Genomic DNA, 27,203 nt, shown 5'->3' on the forward strand with positions numbered 1-27,203 from the left:
GCAGCTCAATGCAGCAGCTTCGGCAATGGAGACGCTGAACATGGTCCATTCGGACTCAATGTCCCCAGTCTCCCTCGGAATGCTGTTGAAGCTCTGCCGGAGGTGTGCGTTGAAGATCTCGCGGACTGGGGCCTCTGCTAGACGTTCCCAGCACACCCTCACTACGCGTTTAGGTGCACCAGGTCTGTCCAGCGTCCTCCCCCGCCACCTGATCCAACTCACCACCAGGTGGTGATCAGTTGACAGCTCAGCCCCTCTCTTTACCCGAGTGTCCAGAACATATGGTCGCAGGTCTGGTGATACGATTACAAAATCGATCATCGACCTACGGCCTAGAGCATCCTGGTGCCACGTGCACTTATGGACACTCTTATGTTCGAACAGGGTGTTCGTTATGGCCAAACTGTGATTAGCACAGAAGTCCAATAACAAAGCACCGCTCGGGTTCAGATCAGGGAGGCCGTTCCTCCCAATCACGCCCCTCCAGGTCTCGCTGTCGTTACCCACGTGAGCATTGAAGTCTCCCAGCAGGACAACAGAGTCTCCAGGTGGAGCACCTTCCAGCACCCCCCCCCAGGGACTCTAAGAAGGCTGGGTACTCCGAACTGCCACTCGGCGCATAAGCGCAGATGACAGTCAGGACCCGTTCCCCGACCCTAAGGCGCAGGGAACAAACCCTCTCGTCCACCGGGAAAAACCCCAACGTACCGGCAGCAAGCCGAGGGGATATAAGAATACCCACCCCAGCCCGCCGCCTCTCACCAGGGGCAACTCCAGACTGAGACAGAGTCCAGCCCCTCTCCAGGAGACTGGTTCCAGAGCCCAGACAATGCGTAGAGGTGAGCCCAACTATATCTAGCCGGTACCTCTCAACCTCACGCACCAACTCAGGCTCCTTCCCCACCAGAGAGGTGACATTCCATGTCCCTATTGCCAGTCTTGGCAGCCGGGGGTCGGTCCGCCAGGGCCTCCGCTCCTGGCCGCCACCCGGCTCACAATGCACCCGACCCCTATGGCGCCTCCTGCGGGTGGTGGGCCTGCGGGAGGATGGGCCCATGTCTCCTCTTCGGGCTGTGCCCCATGGACTAAGGCCCGGCCACCAGACGCTCGCCCTCGGGCACCCTCCCCGGGCCTGGCTCCAGGGCGGGGCCCCGGTAACCCTATCCCGGGCAGGGTAAACTGTTCCCTCGATATTCTTTTCATGGGGGTCTTCTGAATCGCTCTTTGTCTGGTCCCTCACCCAGGACCAGTTTGCCATGGGAGACCCTACCAGGGGGCAAAAGCCCCCAGACAACATAGCCCCTGGGATCCCTGGGACACACAAACCCCTCCACCACGATAAGGTAGCGATTCAATACACTGTGATATTTGAGAAGTGAAATAAAGTTTGTTGGATTTACAGAAAGTGTGCAATAATTGTTTAAACAAAATCAGGCAGGTGCATAAATTTGGTCACTGTTGCCATTTTATTGATTCCAAAACCTTTAGAACTAATTATTGGAACTCAAATTGACCCCTGACCTACATACACAGGTGAATCCAATAATGAGAAAGAGCATTTAAGGGGGTCGATTGTAAGTTTCCCTCCTCTTTTAATTTTCTCTGAAGAGTAGCAACATGGGGGTCTCAAAACAACTCTCAAATGACCTGAAGACAGCGATTGTTCACCAGCATGGTTTAGGGGAAGGATACAGAAAGCTGTCTCAGAGACTTAAGCTGTCTGTTTTCACATTTAGGAACATATTGAAAAAAATGGAAGACCACAGGCTCAGTTCAAGTTAAGGCTCGAAGTGGCAGACCAAGAAAAATCTCGGATAGACAGAAGCGACGAATGGTGAGAACAGTCAGAGTCAACCCACAGACCAGCACCAAAGACCTACAACATCAACTTGCAGCAGATGGAGTCACTGTGCATTATTCAACCAATCGGCACGCTTTACACAAGGAGATGCTGTATGCAAGAGTGATGCAGAGGAAGCCCTTTCTCCGCCCACAGCACAAACAGAGCCGCTTGAGGTATGCTAAAGCACATTTGGACAAGCCAGCTTCATTCTGGAATAAGGTGCTGTGGACTGACGAAACTACGATTGAGTTATTTGGGCATAACAAGGGGCGTTATGCATGGAGGAAAAAGAACACAGCATTCCAAGAAAAACATCTGCTACCTACAGTAAAATATGGTGGTGGTTCCATCATGCTGTGGGGCTGTGTGGCCAGTGCAGGGACTGGGAATCTTGTCAAAGTTGAGGGACACATGGATTCCACTCAGTATCAGCAGATTCTGGAGACCAATGTCCAGGAATCAGTGACAAAGCTGAAGCTGCGCCGGGGCTGGATCTTTCAACAAGACAACGACCTGAAACACTGCTCAAAATCCACTAAGGCATTCATGCAGAGTACAACGTTCTGGAATGGCCATCTCCTACAACCTACAGGAAGTGTTTAGAGGCTGCAATTTCTGCAAAAGGCGGATCTACTAAATATTGATTTCATTTCTTTTTTGTGGTGCCCAAATTTATGCACCTGCCTGATTTTGTTTAAACATTATTGCACACTTTCTGTAAATCCAATAAACTTCATTTCACTTCTCAAATATCACTGTGTGTGTGTCTCCTATATGATATATTTAACTGACATTTTTTATTGTAACAACCAACGATTTATACAGGAAAATAATGACTATTAACAAGGTTGCCCAAACCTTTGCATCCCACTGTATGTGAAAACTCTTCTTTCCAGGAAAGAAAGATGAGTTTTCTTGAATTTTTCTGCAAGAAAATAAAATGACCTTGCTGTTGCTTGTATGTTTAGACAGGCTCCTGTATGCTTTTCCTCTTTCAGTCATTCATTTTTCCCCTGAAAACCTCAAGCAGCCAAAACACCCACGATGCTCCCCTCTTTGGCACATAGCAGGAGTCCCTCACAATGATCTACTATGAGCCCTGTATGTGCACAAGCACTGAACTGTTAGGTGCATGCATGTGTGTAATGAACTGAAAATGTGACTTAAATTAAGTGTTTATGACAGGCTTTTAAAGGATTGTTTCTGTCTGAGAATAGGTTGGAAAAATATTTTTCTCTTTATAGCACTGACCCTAACGTGGTGATTATTGATTAGAACCTTGATATTCTTGCCTAATAAGTTAATGAAGCTAGGGCAGAAAACACTACCAGCACTCAGAAGCTGAGGGCGACACTTAAATCCATGGTGAGAAAAAGCTTTTGTAGAATGTTAAGTAGGGGGAAAAAAATTCAATAGTCTACAAGTGGTAATTAGCTAATTTTAATCAATCACTAGAGGCCCTTAATTAAGTGCTGTGTATTCATGTGTTTAAAAAAAACCCTCCCAAATACAGGCTGTACCAATCAATGTTACGTATTGGTAGCATGATGTCAGACCAAAGACAAAATCAGGCTTGTAAATAGATTAATTTAAAAAAAATCTTTAAAAATCGTCTTTCAGTTTTAAGGATTCAAGTATACATCCTCCACTAGGCAACAACACATGAAGCATTACACTGGGTTATTATTTATTTAATAAACAGTATGGCAAAAACAGTGTGTGTAAAAACTACAAACAAGTGCAACCTTACATAATATTGGAATTAAGACAGTAAGTAGCTGCAAGGTGCTGTTAATCCAATGCACTTGATCAACTGATCATCAGCAGCTGTTAGTACTAGTCTGTAGCATTTAAGTGTGTGTTAAGGAGGAAAGACATCAGCAAAGACCTTAGATTACCAATTCTTGATGGCCATCTGGGATTGGTTGTGGGGTGATCTCCAAATAATCTGGTCCATCATTCTGCAGTAAGAAAATGATTCACAAGTGGAAAACAAGATAGATGTAATCTTTCCAAGAGCAGGCAACTCACCCCAGAGGACTCATTTCACCTGATAGGAGGCAACCTTTCTGCAAACAGTCCCAGTCTGACCCTGAAAGACTGCAACCACTCTGAGATTATGCTGTCTAATTAATAAATGCAGACAGATTGCCAGCATGTTTCCATCAGTCTGAATGCGTCTTTGTCAGTGAACACAACTCGAGGTTATATCCCAAAGACCAGGAAGGTTGTAATAGTTAAATGTAAATTTCTATCTTTTCCTGTCTACATAGACAGGACGAGATACGTGAACTGCATACAATTAACAGACCTCAACCTGACTGAAACACTGTGGTGGGACTTTAATAGAGCTGTGCATAAATAAATGCAAGAAAACCACAATTAATGGAAGGAGTACAACAGCAAAATCCCTTCACAGTGATGTGAGAGACTGATAAAGTCACACAAAAAACTATCACTTCAAGCAGCTACAGAATCATACTTAGTTTTTCACACACATTGATTTTCATTAATCAAATAATGAAACTGTGTAATATTTCACGTGATGTTGCTCATCCTTTGTCTCATTAAATCATTTTAGAACCTGGTAAGGACCAGATAATTTTTAAGAAGTCCTGATATATAAAATCTTCAAAGTGAAAGAGGGGATACTTTCTTTTTGGCCGTCTTGCAGAGCAACTAATGACTGTTGTGCATAATCATGTAGGTAATGCTACTGTACAAGGGACTTATCAAGCTGTATAAAATGCTGGTCCTTCAACGGCAGCATGATAATGGCTGCAATAAATCCCAGAATCTAATGAAGCACCCCCACCCCTCACCCCGAGGTCCTCTCTCAAAATGCAAAAAGTAATTACAGTATTTTTTTGAACGAGTTTAAGTCTCAATAATTAAATTCACACCTGCTGATATGTGTCACAGTGGGGATTTTAAGATCACTGTTCCATTAGGAAGATAATGAGGCTCAAAGAGAAAATGCTTTGCGGGTCTTTGCTTGATTGACAGGTGCCTGTCAATCCCATCTTAAAGATGGCGGTGAGCGTATACCCCAGACGTATGAGAGAAGTGAGGGTGATATCACAGACAGTTCAGCCATATTTCTGTTTTTAGCATTTACAATGTAGACAGTATTTCTAGATCATTTCCTTATTTTTGACATATCAGCACATGATGCACAATCCTTTTAGGATTCGAATCCACCTCCACTGTTAAACCTCCAGCTTCGGTGTGCAACGTTTGTTATGGAGCTGAAGCCACATCGTCCCAGTAGATAAAGTCCAGTGGCTTTATCATCCCATGTTGCAGGTCCCTGTAATATACACGCATTAAATATGTTACATGTCAATTAAATTCATTTCGTTCATATATATACAGCAAAACAATTCATACAAACATCTCCAGTCATCACAGATTACTTATCTAGATTTTCTTTTTGAAGTAAACTGAAACTAACCGACTGATAAAAACCGACCCATAAATCTTTCAAACCAACAATGCTCTCATGCTCCCAAAGTGGAGTCTAGCTCAACCCAGTTCAACAATACAGCTCACAGAACGATAAATTCTGCAACTTCAGAAAACAGCTAGAAATATGTTTTCCCTTATCCTTACCCCGAAATCTCTTACACAACAGAGTCACTGTAGAATGAAGCCTTTGTGTCTGCTCTCTCTTCTACTGCCTTTTTTTCCCTTCGCACTGCCCTGCAACATTTGTCACGTCCCTGGAGATGTGATGTTGTGAGCAAAAGTTGGAGAAACAGTAAAGGCTGCGCAACAAGGTCCACCCTAAAGCTGAGATTCCTAAACCACTGACATCTTTGCAATTACATCATGTTTTTCCATGTTCTAACATCCTAAAACAAAGGGGGCACACAGCATCTGTAACTGTAAGCCTGACTATTATAGTGCAAGATGCCCCTAAAAAGAAATTTATTGGAGAGAAATTTGAGGATATCCAAGGAATGCTTTGTGAGGAGCATATAATGTGTCGCAATCAAACAGTAGGTATTTACATATACAGTGATTTACAATCTATTCTTCTTTTGCTGCTTCATAAATTTACTTCTGCACCTTACTGTGTGCCTCGGCACCTCTATGGCTCTCCCTCAACATGTTTTAAATAAATAAACTAATGATGATAAGGAGGAGGAGGATAGTAATGCTTCTCTGTGTTGAGGCCACAGCATTCTTGGTGGATTGTACTTTTACTTTACTAGAACTGTCAACCAAGACAGGTGTGACTGACAAGACAGACATTTTTCTAAAGAACAAGAACATGTTGTGTCTCAAAACACGTGCAGTTTGCCAGCTTTGCCAGGTTTAGTTTGATTTAAGTCAACAGGAGGCTGCTCTTTGTAATTTGCTGTCATGAGGCTTGGATTTTGTAAATCTCAAAGAATTATGTGCACAGGGTGAAAGACATGTTTTTACTACTTTGCTGTTTTACTGTAGCAACATTACCAGAGTATCTAAATCCAATTAACAACGACATAATAATTCACTAGATCAAAAAGCTTTCAAATAGAAGCCCCTAACACTCATGCAAGCAATAGTGCTTGCAGACTGAATAAATACACAACTGAGCTTTCAACATAGTGTTTTATTGTAAGCAGTAACAGCATTAAGGGTAATTCCTAGATCACTGGAAAGTACCAGCTCACAAACATGTACTTTTTTGAGAAAAGAAAAAAACTATAACCCCGCAGGGTTTTTCCGGTTTCAAAATGGGCCGTTTTTATAATCCTTATAAAAAATGATCAGTCAAGGCTAGTCTGTATTTTGAAAAATCAATGGGTTTTTTTATTATTTCTGTGCAACTGATACACAGTAATGCCCACTATGTAATGGTGAATGAATCCCTAATAAGTAGTTAAAAAAGGAACTGTTATATTTCCTCTGGCTATGCATAAAACGTGTGGGGTTGCCGCAAATTCCTGTATATGAGAAAACCCTGCACAGAATCAAAAACTTCCTGATTTCCTTATCAAAAGAGGTTCATCGGTTCCTGGAAAAAAAAAAAGATCCACAGGAAACCAAGTTCAAATCAGTGTTTATGTTTTCTACTTGTCAATTTATATACCTCTTTTAATACAATATAAGTACAGCTAAAAATCTCGTCCTGTTTAACCTTGTAATTCCAGCTGGGCGATCCACATCCTCACGCATGGCTTCTGAATGTTGTGTTATTTGATGAAGACAAATTATGCGCTGTCTGCATCGTGCGCTAAATCTTTGATACCAGAGTTATCTCTGCTTCAGACTTCAGCCAGACATAAAAGCTATCAATACAAATAGGAATCTTTCCAAATATAAAAGCATTATGAGCAGATTACAGTTAATATTGAGTTATTTTCAGCGCGCTCATTTACTCAGTTCTAACGTGGGCGTTGCACAAAAAGATCACTGCTGGAAGCCCTGACAAAATTCTTTCTCTGCTGTGTCATATGGGCGGAGAGCCTGCAGTTATCGAGTTAGCGGGGGCTCTATCTGTCTTCAAGTCTTCTTTGACTTGACCACAGTTGCAATCCTGGAAGGGGTAAGCTACAGTATCTGTGTGTCCGTGTATCCTCCACCCCTGCGACCAAATGCCAAAAGTGTCTGAAGACGGAATTTTCTCTGATCCCGTTTGTTGTGCTGTCTGTTGAAATACCTCCAGCGTAGCAGTTTTGTGTGTGTTTGTATGAGAGGCAAATATGTTAATAACAGTCATACTGTATCTCTGGACCTCTGGACCTTTCACACTGTCACTGTCACTGGTGTTGAAATGTGCCTGTGTTTGTTTACAGTACTGCACAGAGGAGTGAATATAACACAAGTCTCTAATGCAAGCTGAAACTCACACTCTTGTGGCGTAGGCGCTTATCTATTTGACTTCCTTTTTTTTTTTGGTCTGCTGGGTGAAATGCAGACGCGAGCAGAGAGGCCAAATGTGGTGAGGCAGCGTGCATGATAAATGAACTTCACTAGCCGAGTCATACGGGAATGGGAAATAAAAAGCATCCACACACGCCCTACCTGACAGTTTGAGCACGGCAGCTTTGTGCTTCTATTGCTGCTCATTAAATCCAACCAGACTCATAATAGCGGCTTGATTCAGCCGGACACTGATGAATAATCGGCCACAGTGGCTGATGCCAACAATTAATGGGACCAATTTCTTTTTGGAAAAACAGCTGTGCTTGACGAAGCGTTAGCTGCTCCATTTATTAATTGGGCGCCATCATTTCCTTATTCCTATTTCTAACTTCTTTCTTCCACTGCTTTCTGCCTCTGCTTCCCTCCCTTCCTGCTGGGGTAGAAGTTGGAAACCTGAATCATGCCGTTCTGCTTGTTGCTGTCGGGCAGAGAAACCAGCGAATCAGTGCAACAGCTCCACTCAGCAGCATAGGGATTTTCACAACACTGAACATCACAATCTCACAACATTATCTGAGGCTATAGTGGGAAATGGCTTAGCGCTTAAACTGTCTGTGCTTCTGAGCCAACTGACACTGACTGGCAGAAATGTTGGGCCAACAGAGTTAAAATACTGCTTAGCACATCCAGAGTTATGACTGAATTACAAAAGAGGAAAATGTTTTTTTTAAACAAACAAAAACCTTTTTTTTTTTTTTTTAGCTCGGACTGAAGAAATAATTCAAACTGGGAAACTAATTACGCTGTGTGAAAAAAAAATAGTTATGCATACAAAATAGCTCAATTTTCCACTACTACACCCATTCTGCTTGTGGTGTGACTGACAGCTGAGGAGAAAATGACACCTACACTTGTGGCTGCAGAGTGCCGAGGAAGTTGTCAATGCGTTCCTGTGGCACGTCCCCGTCTAGCTGAGCCAGGTAAGTGTAGAGCCTGACAAAGGTGTCGAACGGGATCTTTGCGGCACCACCCGTCTCATCCTCTGTTAGGATCTCGCAGGCAAACTTAAGCGAACTGATAAGAGTCTGAGGATTTGTGTTGCCACAAAAACAAAGAATTAGTTTGCTGTTGCATCGCATTTAAGCAAGACACACTGCAAATATACTTGCATGCACACACTGTAACTCAGACAGCTAAATCTAAGTAGCATAAGAGTGCCCTCGTGTGGTTAAAGTGTTCAAGAGCCTTGAAAACAGGAGTAGAATTCTACCCAAATTACTAACACTGAGCACATAATGCTGTTAATGCTTAGCTGCATTTGCTTTCCTAGACACCAACTTATCTTCTGTAAAGTTCTTCATGCTTAAATAAATTCTCTTTGATCTGTCACTACTGCTCTATCTGAATCTGTGAAGCCAAAAAAAATATCATTGGCTTAACAGCGAAGCAAAGATTCAAGTAGTTGCTGAAGGATTTATCCAGTCACTCTTTTTTGGAGCCAGGGGACCCCGATGATGGAGACTGCATTGCAAATTCCTGGATCTAACATTAACACCTGGAGACTAGAGTGTGCTGCTGGAGGATCTCCAGCTGTGCTTGGCCTCGCACCAGGTTTTTAAGGCTCAAAGGAAGAAGTACATAAAGTTGTATTTGCATTTATAGCCAGGATTGTGAACACCTCACCCCTCCAAGAGCGCTGCAGCCCAGGGCAAAAAACTCCATCCAGTCAATATCTGAGCCAAAGCTGCCCAGCGACAGCAGGGTCTCCAGCTGAGCCACAGGTAGACACAAGCCCTTCCACTTCGCCTGCAGTTCCTCTTTGCTACAGGTTGTCTTGGGCGACAGCTATGATTTGATGATAAAAAAAAATGGGGGGTTAGGAGACTTTAGGGGGGGAAATCTAGTTATTCACTTTCTAGATAAAATCTGAAATGAGTCCTATTTCCACAAATAAACAACAAGGTTGGATATGGAGAATCTGGTGGCTCTATTTACTTACAATCTCTTTTTTCTCTAGACTTTTATATGTGGACAGCCAGGGCATAAATAACCGCAAATACTGATGCACAGTAATCCAAATAAAAAGTAGATTTGAGCAGGATATAAACACTAATAATAATCTCTCAAATAATGGCACAGATCTGCATTTGTTTTGCATTCAGATTTTCTGGATTTCTTTCAGACTTTCTACTATCAATGCAGTTTAAAATGTTACAAAATGAATAACTCGAGACAACAAAAGAGCAGCACTCTCACAAGATTTATGCTGCCGCTTAAGTGCTAGCTTTTAAGGAAATATTAATTATTCATTTCTTTTAATGAATCCGCCACACCGAGATGCCAGTAAACAGCCCAGGTGAGATAAAATGGATTTAAGACAATAAGAAACTTTAATGACCCACACGGGAAACATCACTGCTATATGGAGACACACACATAAAAACACGCATAAAAGAATAGAAGAGTAATCAAAGTTGGACATTAAACTCAATGGAAGTTATAATTATACCCATAAAAGCAAAACAGTAAATGACGAAACGCAAATATGTGATAAAGTAAATGCATTTATTTCTTTCAAAAGCAACAGTGAGAATAAAAATTTTATTTGTGCGACAACTTCTACAGGTTATGAGCCTGCTGTTGAGAAACTACCTGTTTGTGGAGGATCTTCAGAAGACCTGGAGTCAGCCCAGTGTCCGTCTTCTGGGTGGCAACATTTAATTCCAGCCTGTCCTTAACAGGCAGACACTCTCCTTTAGACAGAGCACTGAAGTATCTGGAAGAGGACACAGTCATAATAATTAGCAAAGAATTCTTAAACACTGTGTTTAGCATCACCATTCTCAGAAATTCATCTGCCCCCAAGCTTCCTAAGTATACCATTCAAATATACCATTTGCTTTTCTTTGTGAGAGGTTTTAAAGGCATGCTGTGGCATATTTCACTTCATTATTAGAAAAGAAAAAATATAACTTTCCATGCATTTACTGACTTTCAGGATCTCTGAAAGGGAACAGAGCCAAGTATTACTTTAATAACATAAACATCTCATCACCCAGGAGGCGCTCGATTTGTTTTTTCGCTTCACTGTATGACTCACTTTATTGTCTATTGCTATAAACAAAGCCAAGCTACATTGGTCAATAAAAAAGAAGAGGATGCTGAGAGTCCTTAGAGGTAGGAAATAAAAGGTAAAAGAAAATAAATTGAATATTTCCATATCATCGAGTGCTTTTAGCATGGTTTTTCTTTATTCGAGACAGTAAGATAGTTTAACTGCTGCACTAACATGAAAGCCCTTGGGATCTAATTACAGCTAGTCAATGCAACGATAAGACACGCACAGGTGAAAGGGGCCTGCCTTTCCCTACAGTGATGTAGCCTGGAGACATGGTTTATGCTCCTGTTTGTGAGAATTAAACTGGAATAAAACACAATCACACACATCTCTACTCTTAACCTGAACCTTCATTGACAGACATTAAGACTTACGCTGTAGACCACTGCAACAAATCCTTGGGCTGTGTTCGGATGGCTGCCTTAGTAAAGTCTTTAAGGATGTCTGGCAGCTCGGGAGGGATGTTGATTTGCTGGGCACAGTAGAATGTGTCTGGAAGAGGCATGGCTGTAATATAAACAATGCAATAATGTCCAATTAGTTGAAAAGAAATAGAATCCAATAGAAAATTAAAAACTACAATAAAAATCACCCGCACTGACAAAAAAAACATAATTAATATAAAGACTGCATTCTGGTGCTTCAAATTTGTCTGTGCTAGCCATGGGAGTTTGACAGGAATATAGACATATGATTATGAATACAGTGTGTTTCAAAGAAGTAAGTTTAAAATTTGCATATACACTCTCATCTGGTGCCGTTTTTTTTACCGATTCAACTTAATAAATTAATACTAATTTCTAGTCCACCAAACATAATTATAGTATGTTCACCGACATTAATCCACTGTATGGTACTTGCTTTAAAAACTGTAGCCTGTTACCTGGACTGATGAACAGAAAGTCACCGGAAGACGCCCCTGAAATATGAGTTGCTAGCCTAAGTAATGATTATTTATGCCTAGCAGTTCATGGGAGTGTTGTAGCGTCGTCGCATAGCAACGGCGTCTTCTTCTTCTTCTCCCTGTGGTATTAGAAACCCCACGGGAAGAGCACTACCGCCCCCTCTGCTGAAAACACTGTTCCTGGTACATGCTCAATCATCCAGCTAAGGAAATCCCAGAAAGTTGATTCTGTTCATGTGGAGGCAGCGTTATCTGTCTGACGAAAATAACATGACACCCATGGAGAACACTGACATAAATCTCAATACTCAGTCAGAAATATTCCTCCAGTGAAAACAAACTGGTGCACAAAACACCACTTTCAAAACTTTTTACTTAAATAAGAGCTAGAATCAGTAGCACCAGTGGCCCGTTCTATGCTGTATAATGGTTTGGGGCACTATAAGACAGTACTGTAGTAATATTTCTAATACAGTCACTTTGATGGCAGCCTATCATATTTCAGGATGCAGGCCCCTTTGCTCCCCTTCTAGACACCCCCCTGCTGTAAGGAACAAATGAATCATTCATCATAATTTAGAACTATTAATGGAATATTTACACAGATATACAAAAGGACATTTTCAGCAGAGATCAGTGTTCAAACAGCATACTGTGCTCCCTCACCTAAGTTTATTGTAGTAAGACTAACTGATCATTGGGAAAATACCTTTTCCCTCATGTTAGTTACGCTAAAACCTGTCGGTCAAATTGAATAAATGATACATTTAATCAGATATGTGTTTAGAGGAATCTTTATGGGTTTTATTACAGTCTCAAAACTTTAAACATAAACTTTCTTTTGAAACTGGTCACTGGCTTTAATATTTTTATTAAGATAAAATTTAACTTTAGATAGAAAAGTGGAAGACCAAAGTAACACTGCAAAAGGACAAACACATTAGTTTCAAGTTTAGAGAGACTGATGTACCCTCAGAAGGCCTCTTAGGTCCTGACTACATTATAAGGAATCTGTAACCTAGACTGTGCCTTTTTTTTTTTTAAAGGAACAGTAGAAGTTAGTGTGAAAGCGTTAATTTTAGGGCAACTTCCCAAACTTTGGCATTATATGGCTTACAGCCTTGAAAGCTTCATAGTACAATTATGTTGTCACAAACAGTCTGGGTTAACTTTGCTTCGTGTGATGACTTGAAAATATATCAGATGCGGGAAGAGCTGCTGCAAAGCATGTGACATACAACATATTGATGACAGAGTTTTTCCTGTGTCAACACACATTTATTGAAGTGATGCCACAAACAGGCAAAACATCATATTGGAGATTTTATTATTAAACAGCTTTTAGAAAATTCAGGATTCCACAGACTGTGATTAGAAAATAATAACAACAACATGGACAATTTAAAAAACAAACAAAAAAAAAAAGCAGAATATCTGACCCCCGACCAGCCCCAGTACTCAAAGGAAATATGATCAGACCAGAGAGACAATTTCATACTTGTGTGACAGAAACACATGCACATTCACACAATCACCGTCAGGTCACATACACTGGAAAGTGCAGATTTGTTCTAGCACATGTAGAAACTGAGCAGGTACAATATGCATATGAAATCCCTTTCAAATTCAACCAACTTAACATCTAATGAACTCATGTAATACGAAGAGCACAAAGTTTCGAATCTCAAGTTCTTGCAACAGTACACAGGGGCAAAACACCAAAAACCATAATGTGTCTAAAAGTAATTAATGAGGATGGAGTAGCAAAAGAAAAAAAAACAAAACACAGGTTACATGAGCTAGATAATGGGCCAGCTCAAGGTTCTAGTCCACTTTTACCTCTCAAATCTCATGTCTTTCTCTACTTGATATAAAAATAAAACTGTGCTTCTCAAAAAAACAAAAAAAACAAAACAACAACCCTGGACGCTCCGGAGCCTATAAAACTATCTAGGATGTAATATTACACTCCTTTGATACTTCAGACGGAAACTCTGCCACAAACATTGCTCCATAAATCTTATCTGATCGTTTCCTGGACGATCCTTGGGCCACGTGATCATTTGGGAAGCGCTCGAGTGCATTTCTGTGATTGACAGTTTGTGGAGCACAGCAGAACCATTTCAAAGCATTAAAAAAAAACAAACGGAAAAAACGTTGTCTTATAAAATGTTCTGGCTTAAGCAATTTCTCACCAGTAACTGAGCAATTTGCAAGTGAGCCAACAATCCCAAAAGCATTGTAGCACCACAGACCAAAGTGTGCAGAAAGAAAAACATTCTGAAGCAATGCAAATGAGCTAAATCCATGCTTAAAATGATATAAATGCTATTTTATCCTATCTTTACATGCGGCTGCCTACTGTATTGATTTGGGTCCTCCCTTCTTTACCAAAGGCAAAAGTAATCACTGCTAAAAACAGAGTCACTCGTGTACTTCTGCTCTAATTTCTGTAGTCTAATCCCTCTGCAGAGTTGGATCCAACAGGAAAACGTGAATGTGGGTAAATTAAAAAGAAATGCATGTAGAAGACTGGACAATTCAGAATAGCATATTTCCTCCGTTTTGGTTGGGTAATGGTCATTTTAGCATCGTCTTCTATGCTTTTGGGAGATCAAGCTGTACTTGCTACAAACCCATAGCTGGTCAGCTGCTCAGTAACATGCGTCTATCATTTCCCGTTTCTATCTCTTGCCCCTTTTGTTACCAGCTGGGGGCTTCTTCAACTGGAGTAAGGGTGCTGCTGTGGCAAAGCCTCCAGGAGGTGGGTTAGACACGCCAAATGTCAGGCCGGCAGAGGGGTTGATGCCAGGGTTGCTGAAGTTGAAGCCTGAGCTGTTGGTGCTACCAAAACCTAGTAAAGCAAGACAAGGAACAAAAAACAAAAAACAGTCAAATACGAGAAAAACAAAAAGATAAAACATGAATAACATGAGGATTTAGAAAATCTGGTGTCAGAAAAAGGAAGTTCAAATGAAATTCAGAGGTTTTTTATAAGGATTTTGCCATCCTAGCTTAAAACCCCCAAGATTCTAAAGTGCCAACACACACAAACAAACATATATACACATAACTGTATTTACCCACTGCTGGGACGTTCATTATAACTTTAAAATATGGATATACTAAACTTGTTGCAGTTCCATTTACATTACACTAATGAGACACAGTTACAGCTTAGACCCTTTCCAAACTTTATACACTTAGCGAGCTGAGCCTTTATTCTTTGTTGCCATCATGTTTGGTGGCCCAGGTGTTAAGGTGCTATATACAGCATGTATTGTACCTGCACTCAGACTGCCTCCTGTGGGCTTATTGGTGGAAGAGAAGGCAAAAGAAGACCCCCCAGTCCCCACCCCACCAAATCCTGGCCCACCACCAAAACCTGTGGGAGAGAGTGACATGGAAGTCAGACTGGTCTAAGCACACAGCCTAGACTAGATACAAAAACAAGAAGCGCCTCAGGAGTTACACACTGGCAGGCATTAGCAGACAAAAGCAAGCAAAAAAGAAAAAAAAAAAGTCATAAACTAATCCACAGAGCACCACACTTGGCTTAACTTCTGACCGAATAATGCAGAATCAAACAGGACTCACAGTGCACTACACCGCAAAGCAAAGGCCAAAGGAAGAAAAACGGCAGATTTCACCGAATACCCAAACTACGAGAAAACAGACAATACTTTTGAGTGCGCTCAGACCACTTGCTTCCACACTCTCAAGTGGATTTGCAATTTGACATGCCCGTATTTTAACACCACAGCGTTTCGCCGTGACAGCTGAGTGAAACTGTTTACCAGGTAACAACTGTACGATAGGATTGCAGTTTTTGTGTGTGGTGTGAACGCACTTGACTCCTCGCAAAAGGCAGAGCAGAAAAGAGAAACAGCTAAGCTCTGACTGCACCACTCTGTCAGACACATACACACCAGCTGCTTAGTCTGTCATACAACCAAACTCAAATACATTTTCTTTAAAAACCCACTTTGATTTAACCACCAGGTAACATTAGGGGAAATGGCAAAGTATGCAGGGGTCTAGCAAAAAATAAAACACACGAGAAAACAGGGAATATTCATTTAAAAAAAAAAAAAAAAAAAAAAAAAAAGCAGAGGTAATACCTCCCAGGGTAGAAGAGCCCAAGCTAGTGCCCAATGCTGAGGCAAAGGGGTTTCCAAACCCTGCCCCCAGAGGCGCCTGGGTCCCTAAGGCACAAAGAGAGAGCACAGGCTTTTACTCTTCTTTTATGTGAGACAAAAAACACAAAGTAAACTGCACTGCTGTCACGCTGACAGCTTTATTTTAGCTTTAGAAACAAGTCCTGCAGTTGATTCAAATAAAATATGATAATCTGATCTAATGACTGCGCCGACAGAGGCATCAAAAGACTACAGCATCTAATTAACTGCAACCTCACATGAGCTGAAATATGACAATAATTAGGCAACGGATCAGGCTTTCACAAAGTACATATGAATATGTACTATCCTGCTATAAAGGCTTTCAACTATAATATTCCAGCTAATCAGCAGCGCATTTATCACTGCTGGCAAGCTGGGAGGGAAAAAGGAAGCACTGCTAGTTCTTTCACTCAGAAACTTGTCTTGTTTTCTTTAAGCATTCTCTTTTATCTTATCAAATTTGGGAGCTTTTCAATTAGTCTACATTCTTAAAACAAGTTCAGTGAAAAAGAAACAAGGACAAGCGTTTCTTTGTTTAAAAACCAATTTATTTTCAATTAAATATGCAATTCCACTTACATAAAACACAAACAAACAGTTTGGAACAAAAATTGGCTGTTAATTGCTAAGTGCTACTGCATTTGACAAGTTTCCAAATTCAAGATTTCTGAGAGTGAATGAACTAGCATACCTAAAATTTAATTTAAAAAAAACTTTTTAAAAATGCATCACACAATTACTGAATATAGCTTTAAAAGGCACAACATATTTATAGATTAAATATACTGTATCAACAGGCATTGGATATATAAGATTAAAACACAAGGTTACAGGTAAAAGCACTGGAGAATTAGATAAGAAATGTGAAAACGGCATTCATGGCTGCCTTTCAGTGTAAACTGGTCAAAACAAAGAAAATCAGTGATTTGGTACAGTTTGCCTGTGAAAGACAGTGTGGTCAAGTTTTGAGTCATGCGTCCAACATAAACTGAAGGACCTTTGTTACGTTCGTTTAAATAATTTTACACCGATTATGAAAACAAAAGCTCCATTGTAAATTACTATAAGCTACAAATCCGTCTTTGTTGGATCGAGTCTGACTTTAGAGAGAGATGACAAGCTAAAACCTGCAAGAGATTGATTTTTTTAGTCTAATTTCAGATAACTAACAGTAAATTCTACTGGTTCCAAAACACCCTGTAATAGTCATGCCTCCTGAACGCCACTAGCAGGGGAAAAAACAAACAAACAAAATACTAAACACTATAAATGACAAAGAATATGGAAATGTTTTGGAGATAATAGCAACATTCAAACAGTCAACTAATCAGGCCCATTATTGTGAACTGTTGTGCTCAAGCTTAACACACAGAAAAACAAAGATACCAAAAGGTATAATTCAGATTCATTACTGAGCATCTCAGGTTCATGTAGGCAAATTGTGACACTGGTAATCTACCTACCATTTAAAAAATAAATAAATAAAAAGTCACATTAATTCCTTCACTTCTTTTATAAAAGGAAAAAAGAGGTAAATGGGAACAGCTGTTATATTAGCACTCATGAAAATACAGCATTTGCATACACGTTACTGACAGTGAGAAGATACCAACTAGAGAGTATTAATGTGGCTTAATATCCACAATTACCTTCAAAGTCAAAACAACTTTGACAGACCAATAATTATTACATTATTTAATAGTCATTATTGTGCCAAGTGAGACTGTAGAGGTGTGGAAGACGATATTTTAAAGTGTGAGCAAAACTGCACAGAATGTCAAATTCTGGATGAGTGTGGACTTCCATTAAATCCTACAAAAACAAACAAAAACCTAGCGTTTGATAAGAGGACTGACTGTCCAAAAGCAGCAGTGTTTTCATTAGCAATTAATCATTTAGGTTGTTTTTTTACCCATACACCACCGTAATCAGCAGCAGTATGCCGATGATTACTGGAAGTGGGTTCAATGAATTCCTGTTTGTATCGCGACATGTTCAACGGCAGTTTTCCAATCTTTATTCCTCTGAGTGCCAATACTGCTGAGCTCGCAGCGCTATCTACAACAAGCAACGCTGTATCCTCAGATGAGAAAAATGGTGGGAAAATAAACTCCCCTGTACAATCAAGACACACAATGTGGCCATACAGACCAGTTTCTTTTGGCACTAATGTATCTCACTGGTACTTATGGACCAGTGTGAGCAGCAACAAATTGTTCTCTTCTGAACTACCAAACAGTTAAACCAACAAGAAAAGTAGACTTTTTACAGAATTGAGAAGCAAATGTCTGTACAACATACCATCGCCTTGGATAAAATACCTGAAATCACAACTTGTGAACAGCTCTTTAGCTCCACATTTTCTCTGAAATGAACTCTATGTGAAATGATCCAGCCCTGTTGCACTGACAGTAGCCCTTAAGTGAAATCACTTTCATCAAGTTACAGTGGTATGGCCTTTATTAAAACCAAACCAGCCAAATATATCAAGGTATTGAACAGTGAGATAATGCACACACTTACTGTCACTGCTGACAATTCATTATCCAAATGATCTGTCCACATAAAAGACCAACCTCAGCTCCTTGTTCACAACACAAACACACTGAGAACACTGCTTCATTTAGGCCAGTAAGTGACCGGGGCTTTTCACCGTTCTCAGCCTTAGTTCCACTAGAAAAAAGTACATTTCAGAGTTATTTTCAGTCCTGAGTCTTTTGGTACCTTAACCCAATGTCCATGGAGACAGAAATCTGAACAGTGTAGGCCCATTCTCATCTGGCATGTGTACAGGTCGGATGTGAATCTACCAAAAAACAAACAAAAAAAAACCAAAAAAAAAAACCACTCCAGCCCACTGCATCTTTAAATGCTGTGATACTGATCACCCTCCAACATGACATTTCAATAATGACCCAAGTTTAAGGTTGACCTATTATATTTCGAGCTCTACTTAGATTTGCATGACTCACGTCCCCTCAGTTCATCCACTGACTGAAACAAACCTGTTTTAGCTCCTCTCTCTTCAGTCAACTTTCTTCTGATTGGCTGCCCCTTGCAAAAAAAAAAAAGCTGTGAAAAGCAGGTGGGTGGGGCTACTATAACCATATTAATGATAATCCTTTGTTATTCAGTGTGTGAATGTGAGAGTGAATGAATAGAGGAATTGTAAAGCGCTTTGGGTGCCTAGAAAAGCGCTATATAAATGCAATCCAAACAGTGTCATGAGTTAAGAAAAAAATATTAGAAAACTTGCATTTAGAGTTCTGAAGGCTGAGTGTTTGGTTTGCTGGGATTACTTGTACACTAAACTCATTTTGAAACTTTCAACATGTTTAATATGCAACAACTAAATGAATCTAAACAGGTCACCTTTAAGCAGAAAAAATAAATATATAAATAAATATACTAGCCTGCAATTAGGCTTAGCAGAAAAGGTGGGAGATTTGCTAAATAAAGCAATCAATTACCCTAGCCAAAAATAATTTACAAACCCGACTCATGTTAACCTCATATACTACAGCCTTGTTGGATAGCTAGCATACCCAGAGCACAAATGGATAAAATGAACAAGTGATCAAAAAAAATTATTTGATTTTTAATGAAATTTAAAAAAAAATCTTAAGCAGGCACCGAGGTGGTGTGCACTTCTACCACACAATAATAACTATTGTGGCTTGTGTGTTAAGTTGTTGTTATTTTTTCTTTTTCAGTAAACAGTGGCTAAGGAATGGATTAGTTAAATAGTCCCATACCTACTTGGCACATAGTTAATTAGTTTAGGTGTTAACGTACAACTCCATCTGCATACCCAAATAAGTGTTCAAAAGTATGTGAAATATTCATTAAAAATGGAAAAATTAGCAAACATCTGGTGGGCAGCAGATCTGATAACAGTCAAAGCACATCTCATGAGCTTTGTCAAATGAGTAGAGATCAGACTAACATTTTTAAACCAACCTGCCTTTACATCCCATCAACCTTTGAAGTTACGTCAATAAAGAGACTGCAAAAGCATGCTACCGTAATATATAGCTTAGTGTGTTAGTTGTATGCAGGTACCCTGATGTGCCAGTAAAAATGGCTTACAACTCAAACCAGATGTTGCAGTAAATATTCTTAAGGTTATGTTGGCTGTAGTTTAACAAAACTGAATTTGAGTCCTTGACTGCTCAGTATAAGAGTCTCATTTAGATATTTTAGGATATAAGCTCCTACAAAATGCCAAATCAATTTCCAATTAAACACAATGTTTAATCCGTGTATTTATGCCTAATACAACGTACTTAATAGTATTTTTTTGTTACTGTCAAAGAGTAGAAAGAATTTGACAAACAGCATGACAGTCAAACTGTAAATGTCATTAGGTTAAGGTTATTTAGAGAATGGTTTCTCTAAAGTGAATATCTGTGTCTAAACTAGACTTTTTACTTGTAAGACCTTGGGCAACAGAAGCTGTGTGCTTGAAGGAACGGTGGGGATGACAACTTTAATATATTCTCTTCTTATTTTACTACCCTGTATATTCAGAGAGGAGCATGTTGATTCGGTGTCAGATTAACTGGTGTTTCCCACACGTCTGAGATATCATTCGGATTTAAGATAGCTGGGGCTACATTGCCATAGACGTACACCAACTCAACGCCCAGACTGACGTGACAAAAATCTAAAGATGCACCACTACCTGGACTAATCATTCAGAAACCACAAAATTCGCAGCAAGTGCATTAATTATCCTAACTTCATTACACAACAACCTCAACTGAGTACTAGGCTCACTTTTAGCATTGCTAAAACAAAACAAAACCCAAAACTGAGGTTTAGAAGTTTCCAGATTCAAAATGAGATTGCTCGACTTTTTCCACCACTGTGCATTTTCCCCAGTGATGTCAGCCATAAAGCTGCTCTGGTATCCCATTAGAGAGGGCACACGGAGGAGGAGAGAAATTAACAGAAGGGATTTGGTCTTCATTTTGCTCTGGGGCCATCTATTTAATGTCCTCACTCTTGAATTGTAAGGTGCATAAAATAAATGTTCCCAACCCTTGTACTGAGAGTCAGAGACAAGACGGTAAGGCAGCACAAATGTCTCCTGTTAAAGTTAAGCAACAGATTTCTCTCATTTCTTCCTTTCTAGCCTCTTTTCATTCACTACAGAAAGCACAGATACCTTAACACCAGATAAGGCTGCTGTTACTTTTGTACTTTTAATCATCCTCTCTCACCTTTTGAGTTATTTGCTACCAAAATATGTTAAAAGCACACTGATCCTGTCTTCTCCACAACTTGCTTTTATTATTGATTCTCCTTCCTCTCCTTCAGTCTCCTAACAAAGGAGAAACTTGCTAGAACTTGTAGGCAGTCAGACCTGGAGTTGGCTGCTGTTGCTGGGTCAATGTGGCTGCCATGGCCACAGCTGCAGCATTGGGCACACTGGAGAACGGAGCAGGCCCAGTAGTGACTCGCGGCGTGCTCTGCCATTTCCTGTTAGACACCCGTTTGGACTCAAACACATCCGTGGAGTCTTCCAGGAAGGCTCTGCGGTAGGAGAGGTACTGATGCTTCAAAATCTATACAACAAGACACCAGAGAGAAAGACACGTTAAATGAAAACGCTACAACTGCCTCGTCACCCAGTCCTATACATTATTACACATTACATTTCAAGCAATGCGAATGAGGATCTTTTTATTATTATTATTATTAACATATGTAAAAGCAGGAGGGAATAAACTGACCTTGACATTCTCATGGACAGACTGGAGCTGGGCGGCCTGTGCGACAAATGTTTGATACAACTTCTGCATGGCCAAGGTCAGATCTGTAAACAAAAGCATAAAAAAATGTCTGCATAAATATTTGATGTATTTTAATAAAACAGGGTGGGTTACAGAAAAGAAAAGAACCAGAAACTGTCTTTTTTCTCTTCATCTTGAATGCAAACACATCTGTAGCCTGTTTGTTAATGAAACATGTAACACTGTGATCAAACCGAACTTTAACATGAACAGAATTACGTTAACAGCCAGACAAATGTGTTCTCACCCTGAGGAGTGATGTGAGAGCCGCTGCTTTGGGTTGTCAGGTGGTTCTCCAGCTCCTCTATCTGCTGCCGGTACTGCTGAAGCTGCACCTCAAATTGCTCTACCAGGCTATGGAAATAACTACACACAAAAGGGACACATATTTTAAATCTCAGTACATTAAGCAATGTTCATTATTAACCTTTTGAATCAACTATTAAGAGAAGCTTTTTGACAAAAACATCCACTGGCCAAGTGTATTTTTTTATTGCTGTCCTATGATATTAAAATGAAATAGAGTCGTTTGAAACAGAGTCTATGAGAACTAAAGGACTGCAATAGCACACATTGACCTTGGATTTACTTTCTGACTTTCATCCAATAGCTTACTTACTCTGATGGAGCCGTATTCTCGTGCTGAAGTCCAGGGGGGGTCTTTTGTGTACGAAGTGCTATGTCAGCATTTTTCAACTCCTTAGCAACAAAGGAAAGAGGAAAGTCAAACATCTAGAAAAAAAAAATCTGTGAGATTTCCAAGGGAAACTTTTTCATATTTTTAGTTTGTGAGGTATAAGGAACAGGAAAGGTTAACCCACATATTAAGTTCATCTGAAGTCCAATTTAAAATAATTCTGTTTATCTTAGGTACAGCTACAGATGTTTTGGGAAATGAACACTGATACTGGACTTCCTGACTTATATATTTTGCAACACTGCATACACTATATATTGTGTATCCACTAGAAGTTTGGAATGCAAGTTTCTGATTTACTGACTTTCTAATGACAAATAATGTGCATCAGAAATAGACACCTGTGTCAACATAAGTACACCGTTTTTACCTGTGCCGTCTCCAGTTTCAGTTTGTCGATGGCCAAAGCTTGGCGCTGCAGACCGCTGGCGCTGACGGACAGAAGCTGTTTGAGGCTCTTGATGTCATCTTGGACTTTAGAAATGGCTTTTGATGACATTCTGCTTATATCCTCCTGAACTTGTTTTTGCTCTTTCACAAATTTTCTGCAAAAGAATTAAGAAAAGAAGGAAATCACTTGTAGATGACATAAAAGCTCTCTGATAGATATGGCAAACTATCAAAATATGCTTTCAAAGTGCTACTACTCAAACTATATGTATGCATCTGGGATTTTACACAGAATGGGGACTCCTAGAGACCTCACCAGATAAAATTTGGGTTGGGTCATACTGCTGCATTCAACCTATTAAACACCCGATTAAAAAAAAAAAATTAAAAAATAAATAAATCACACAACGATACTTACTGAAAATTTTCAACATCCTGACAAATAACTGGGGGCAGGTTCTCATCTTTTAGAGCTTTGCTGTCCCTGAGGGTGAGAAAAAGTGTTTTTCATCATTAGAACAGAAAGGATAGTCGGTGCTAAACATTAACAGCAGAGTGAGACATTAGACATATTCCATAAGACAGTAAAGGACCGTGTTGGTCAGCAGGACGTACTGCGCATTGGCTCCAGATGATGTGTCGCTCTTATTCTCAGAGGAAGTGCTGAAGTCGACTCCACCCAGGCCGATACTCTGAGCAGGAGCTGCTGATGACGCTGTCGAGGTTGCCAGCAGAGAACCGAACGATAACCCGCCTCCTGCACCAAGAGTAGTCTGACTCAGACCTGCGGCAAGAAATAGTCATACAGTTTATAGAACTGTGACAACTAATTAAAACGAACACTCTGTAATTCAAAGCATTCACTGTACTCCCACTTGGCCATGTATTTAACACATCAGCTCTGTAAAGCTGACAGTTTGCCTCTCACCTGTAGGCACAGTGCTGGAGAAGAGACTGCTGCCTAGTGATGGACCTGTTAAGGCTGCCGTGGTGGTGGTCGTAGCTCCGCCGAGACCGAGGGCAAAGCCAGTGGCTGTAGGCTGCTGTGGAGCAGTGGAGGTCAGGACAGAGCCAAACGTCAAGCCTGTCCCAGCAGCGGCTGTCGAAGAGGTGCTAGTAGCTGTGAGGGAGAACGGCGTAGCTGAGGCTGTGGGCTTGTTGAAAGCCAAGCTAAAGCCAGTGGTGGCAGCTGTATTGGCTGGGGCACCTGAGAGAAAGTAATTGTTTATTAAATAAAAAAATAAAAATAAAAATTCACAATCATTACCTGTTGTTCAGAAGCTCTTCAACTTAAAAATACCCCAGAGAACCCCAAACATACCTAATGTGAGGCCTGTAGTGGGCGCAGCAGCACCTGAAATAACACAAGGTCCCAACATAAGATGGGCAGCTGGCAGAAATATCACAAATACTTTTATTTCTTTATTATTTTGCATTCTTACTTGAGGCAGGTGTATTGAAGGAGAATCCTCCAGCAGGTTTCTGAGCAAAAAGACTGCCTCCTAGGCCAAGAGACGGGGTGCTGGTGCTGGTACTGGGGGTTGCACTTGCTGTACCCAAAGGTGTACCAAAAGAAAAGCCACCGGTATTGGCCGCAGGAGCACTTTCGAAGAAAAAAAAAAAGTAATATGTTTAGGCCCATACATTCTTCTACAATATCTGCCAAGTTTCAAACTAATAAAAGATTGACATTGTGTTATGGTTACAGTACACACAGATTAACAACTAGGATTTTGTCGAAGAAAATACACAGGGTCTTAAATTTCTATATAGAAAACCTAAATGGTGATAAGTGCTTTACAGATGTATGGTAATCCCAATCACATTATTACCAGTAATGAACTAATTTCCCTCTTAAAAAATAAAAAGTAACTACAATTACTATAGCTTAATTGTCACTTCAAAGACTTCTCTTGGCAGCCCGCAATTTGCAAGAGTTCACTCTGCAGTGCGTGCATGTGCAAAGTTTCAAATAACAGAGTTTACAAATGTATCTAATTAAAATGCTCATCTATAACCCGACATTGCTGAGTAGCTCGGGAAAACAACGTACCCAGCACTGACTTTGAAACTCGCAAGCCGTATCTGCTAACGCCAAGATACCTCTGGTTATGCTAGCGTTAGCTAAGTGGGCTATCTAAAATTTGTCGTTACCTGGTTGCGGCCCCAAATGCGAATCCTCCACCTGTGTTGGTGGACCCAAGAGTTCCCGAACCAAAGTTAAAGCTAGACATTTTCTTTTAAAAGGCACGGTGTCAACACCAATCGGCTGTGGGCTTAGCTCACTTCTGAAAACATCACAGCTAATACGACAGTTAGCTTAGACGCCCGCGTGAGGGCCGAATCCGCGGTCCCGTCTTCACCAAAACATACTTGAACTCATCAGCTCTCTCACTAAATCCCAAAATATTCAGTTGCCACCTGTTATGTTTACACAACCTGTTCCTCTGCTTCTATTTCTTAAACCTGACAATTATCGCAGGGTGCATTCACGCATGGTGTCACTTTTCTTATTCCCCGCCTGGTATATCCTAAATGCTAGTGCATTTTGGGTAGTGGATTTCCTTTCTTTCAACTACATTAACCGTCATCCCCGCAGATTTTGCGTCTCGTGATGTGTCACGCATGCGCATGGGATTAAGTCTGGCAGTCCTGAGCAGCGGATGTATGTTGAATCCGGTGTTTCTTTCAAAATAAAAGAAGCAGCTACAGACTATAATAACAACAACGAAGAACGGCTCAGAGTACATTAGTGTATTTGCAAAGCTGAGTATAACTGGTTGCACAATGCTGTTTCAAAATTGTCATTGTCTCTGTGAGTTTAAATAATCTGTTACTTACCTGATAAACGAGCAACAGTTCCATTATTCTGAACCCAGGGCGGATGAATGGTTCACAGGTTTGTATCATTAATAGTTTTTGGTAACCTAATAAACCTAAAAAATTATGAAAATAAATATGTTGCAAATGTGTTATCTGAGTTTTTCCAACATTTATTGCATTGTTCCACCTTTTTTGACCCAGAAATGTTGCAGACCATCTTTTGCAAACTCTGAAAAGTATATTTTATCAATATTAATATCAATTAACAAATTAACTATTCTACATTCTACATTTCTTATTATAAAACAGCATATAAAAATATTAATACATGTTTCAGCAGAGATTTATTCAGATCTTTTGACATTATGTTTGGGTTCTTTTTTGTTTGTTTTGCTCTCACTTTGATATTTGCTAGATGTAACCTGTGTACAGTCCTGAATTTCATCCTTTTTTAGAGGGTGCCAAGAGGAACTGTGGCACTGCATGAGGAAGTCAGCAGTGGCAGGGAAGTATGTGAGGCTGGTGCCGTACATTTGTTAGGACAGCAAGACAGTGGTGAGGTGTGTGGTAGGCAAGATGGAACCTAGCGACATGGAGAGAAGATGTGATCTGGAGAGAAGAGGAATGGAAATCAGAAGAAACAAGACAGAAACTGTGAGAGTCAGAGGGAGACATTTGGAACCATAAAGCTGCAAGGAACAGAGGAATGATAATGAAGTTGGATGAGTTTACCTGAGGTCACCCATCCGAAACAATGGACAGATTTAGAGATGAGATAGTCTGAACATGTGCAGAGGAGGGATGCTGTATCTACTGGTGAAACGATGTTGACTATAGAGGTGGCTGTAGCTCAGGTGGCAGAGCAGGTCAGCCACTAATCAGAAGGTTAGTGGTTCAATCCCATGCTACCAAATATCCTTGGGCAAGATACTAACCCCATGTTTGCTTACTGGTGGTGGTCAGAGGGCCAGTGTCCGGCAGCCTCGCCTCTGTCAGTGCGCCCCAGGCTGTGGCTACAATAGCTTGCCATTGTGAATGACTGAATGTAGTGTAAAGCGCTTTGGGTCCTTAGGGACTGAGTAAAGCGCTATACAAATGCAGGCCATTTACCATAGAGCTGAGAGGGACAAGGAAAGAGAAAAACTTCAGAGGGGGTTTGTAGATATAGTGAGCGGGGCATGCAGGGGAGATGATCCGCTGTGGTGATCCCTAAGCATTTAGGTAGTCAAATGGCGACCCAATCTCTCCAGAGAAGAGCACACTATATTTGCTTTACTTTGACAAGTAATCATGCCAATAATTATTATAGGTTGTAAGTTTTTTGTTATCTTTTATCTTGATTTCATTTTAACTTTGCTTTTCATTCAGTTAGCTTCAGCTAGTTCCCAAAGTAGGTTTGATGGTTTCAGTTCAGTTTTTATTGTTTGGAAAATGTTTAGTTTTAATCTTTTGAAGTATTATTGTTTTTAGAAAATATACACTAATCTAAATCTATTATTGTTTTTTTAATTAACTAAAGCGTTTTTCACATATAGTTTAAGTATTTAGGTTGTTTTAATTCTGATTACAGGCAGCACGGTGGTTAGCACTGTT

At 40.4% G+C, this 27,203-nt stretch overlaps 2 protein-coding genes across 6 annotated transcripts; both read right to left on the reverse strand.

Annotated features, from left to right (window-relative positions):
- Positions 1-7,997: 7,997 nt before the first annotated feature.
- Positions 7,998-11,825, reverse strand: ropn1l (rhophilin associated tail protein 1-like). The gene is made up of 6 exons (XM_026179884.1): positions 11,701-11,825; positions 11,192-11,324; positions 10,352-10,475; positions 9,383-9,544; positions 8,609-8,784; positions 7,998-8,177 (listed from the first exon to the last, which is right to left on the reverse strand). The coding sequence occupies exons 2-6, from the start codon at positions 11,320-11,322 to the stop codon at positions 8,084-8,086; spliced, it is 687 nt and encodes a 228-aa protein (XP_026035669.1). The 5' UTR covers positions 11,323-11,324; positions 11,701-11,825; the 3' UTR covers positions 7,998-8,083.
- Positions 11,826-13,031: 1,206 nt separating this feature from the next.
- nup58 (nucleoporin 58) lies at positions 13,032-25,433 on the reverse strand. Of its 5 annotated transcripts, XM_026180012.1 has the most exons (14): positions 24,942-25,433; positions 24,230-24,390; positions 24,109-24,141; positions 23,716-23,994; positions 23,403-23,571; positions 23,206-23,271; positions 22,768-22,942; positions 22,320-22,399; positions 21,948-22,066; positions 21,641-21,723; positions 21,271-21,472; positions 15,843-15,926; positions 15,008-15,106; positions 13,032-14,575 (listed from the first exon to the last, which is right to left on the reverse strand). In XM_026180012.1, the coding sequence occupies exons 1-14, from the start codon at positions 25,019-25,021 to the stop codon at positions 14,406-14,408; spliced, it is 1,800 nt and encodes a 599-aa protein (XP_026035797.1). In that variant the 5' UTR covers positions 25,022-25,433; the 3' UTR covers positions 13,032-14,405. The 5 variants fall into 5 exon arrangements, with proteins under 5 accessions (XP_026035797.1, XP_026035798.1, XP_026035799.1 ...); XM_026180013.1 differs by lacking the exon at positions 15,843-15,926; XM_026180014.1 differs by lacking the exon at positions 15,008-15,106.
- Between the last annotated feature and the right edge of the window lie 1,770 nt (positions 25,434-27,203).

This window comes from Astatotilapia calliptera, chromosome 9, assembly GCF_900246225.1.
Source record: "Astatotilapia calliptera chromosome 9, fAstCal1.2, whole genome shotgun sequence".
Lineage (NCBI taxonomy): Eukaryota > Metazoa > Chordata > Actinopteri > Cichliformes > Cichlidae > Astatotilapia > Astatotilapia calliptera.

Excerpts from the sequence above, each read along its gene's own strand:
- ropn1l (XM_026179884.1), bottom strand. The coding sequence starts at position 11,322 with ATGCCTCTTCCAGACACATTCTACTGTGCCCAGCAAATCAACATCCCT. Across the intron at positions 9,545-10,351 it reads TGAAGATCCTCCACAAACAG|CTGTCGCCCAAGACAACCTG; the intron begins GTAGTTTCTCAA and ends ATCAAATCATAG. Across the intron at positions 8,785-9,382 it reads GCTGCAGCGCTCTTGGAGGG|ACTCTTATCAGTTCGCTTAA; the intron begins GTGAGGTGTTCA and ends ACAAATCCTCAG.
- nup58 (XM_026180012.1), bottom strand. The coding sequence starts at position 25,021 with ATGTCTAGCTTTAACTTTGGTTCGGGAACTCTTGGGTCCACCAACACA. Across the intron at positions 15,107-15,842 it reads GGGCTCTTCTACCCTGGGAG|GTTTTGGTGGTGGGCCAGGA; the intron begins GTATTACCTCTG and ends TCTCTCCCACAG. Across the intron at positions 14,576-15,007 it reads AGGAGGCAGTCTGAGTGCAG|GTTTTGGTAGCACCAACAGC; the intron begins GTACAATACATG and ends TTGCTTTACTAG.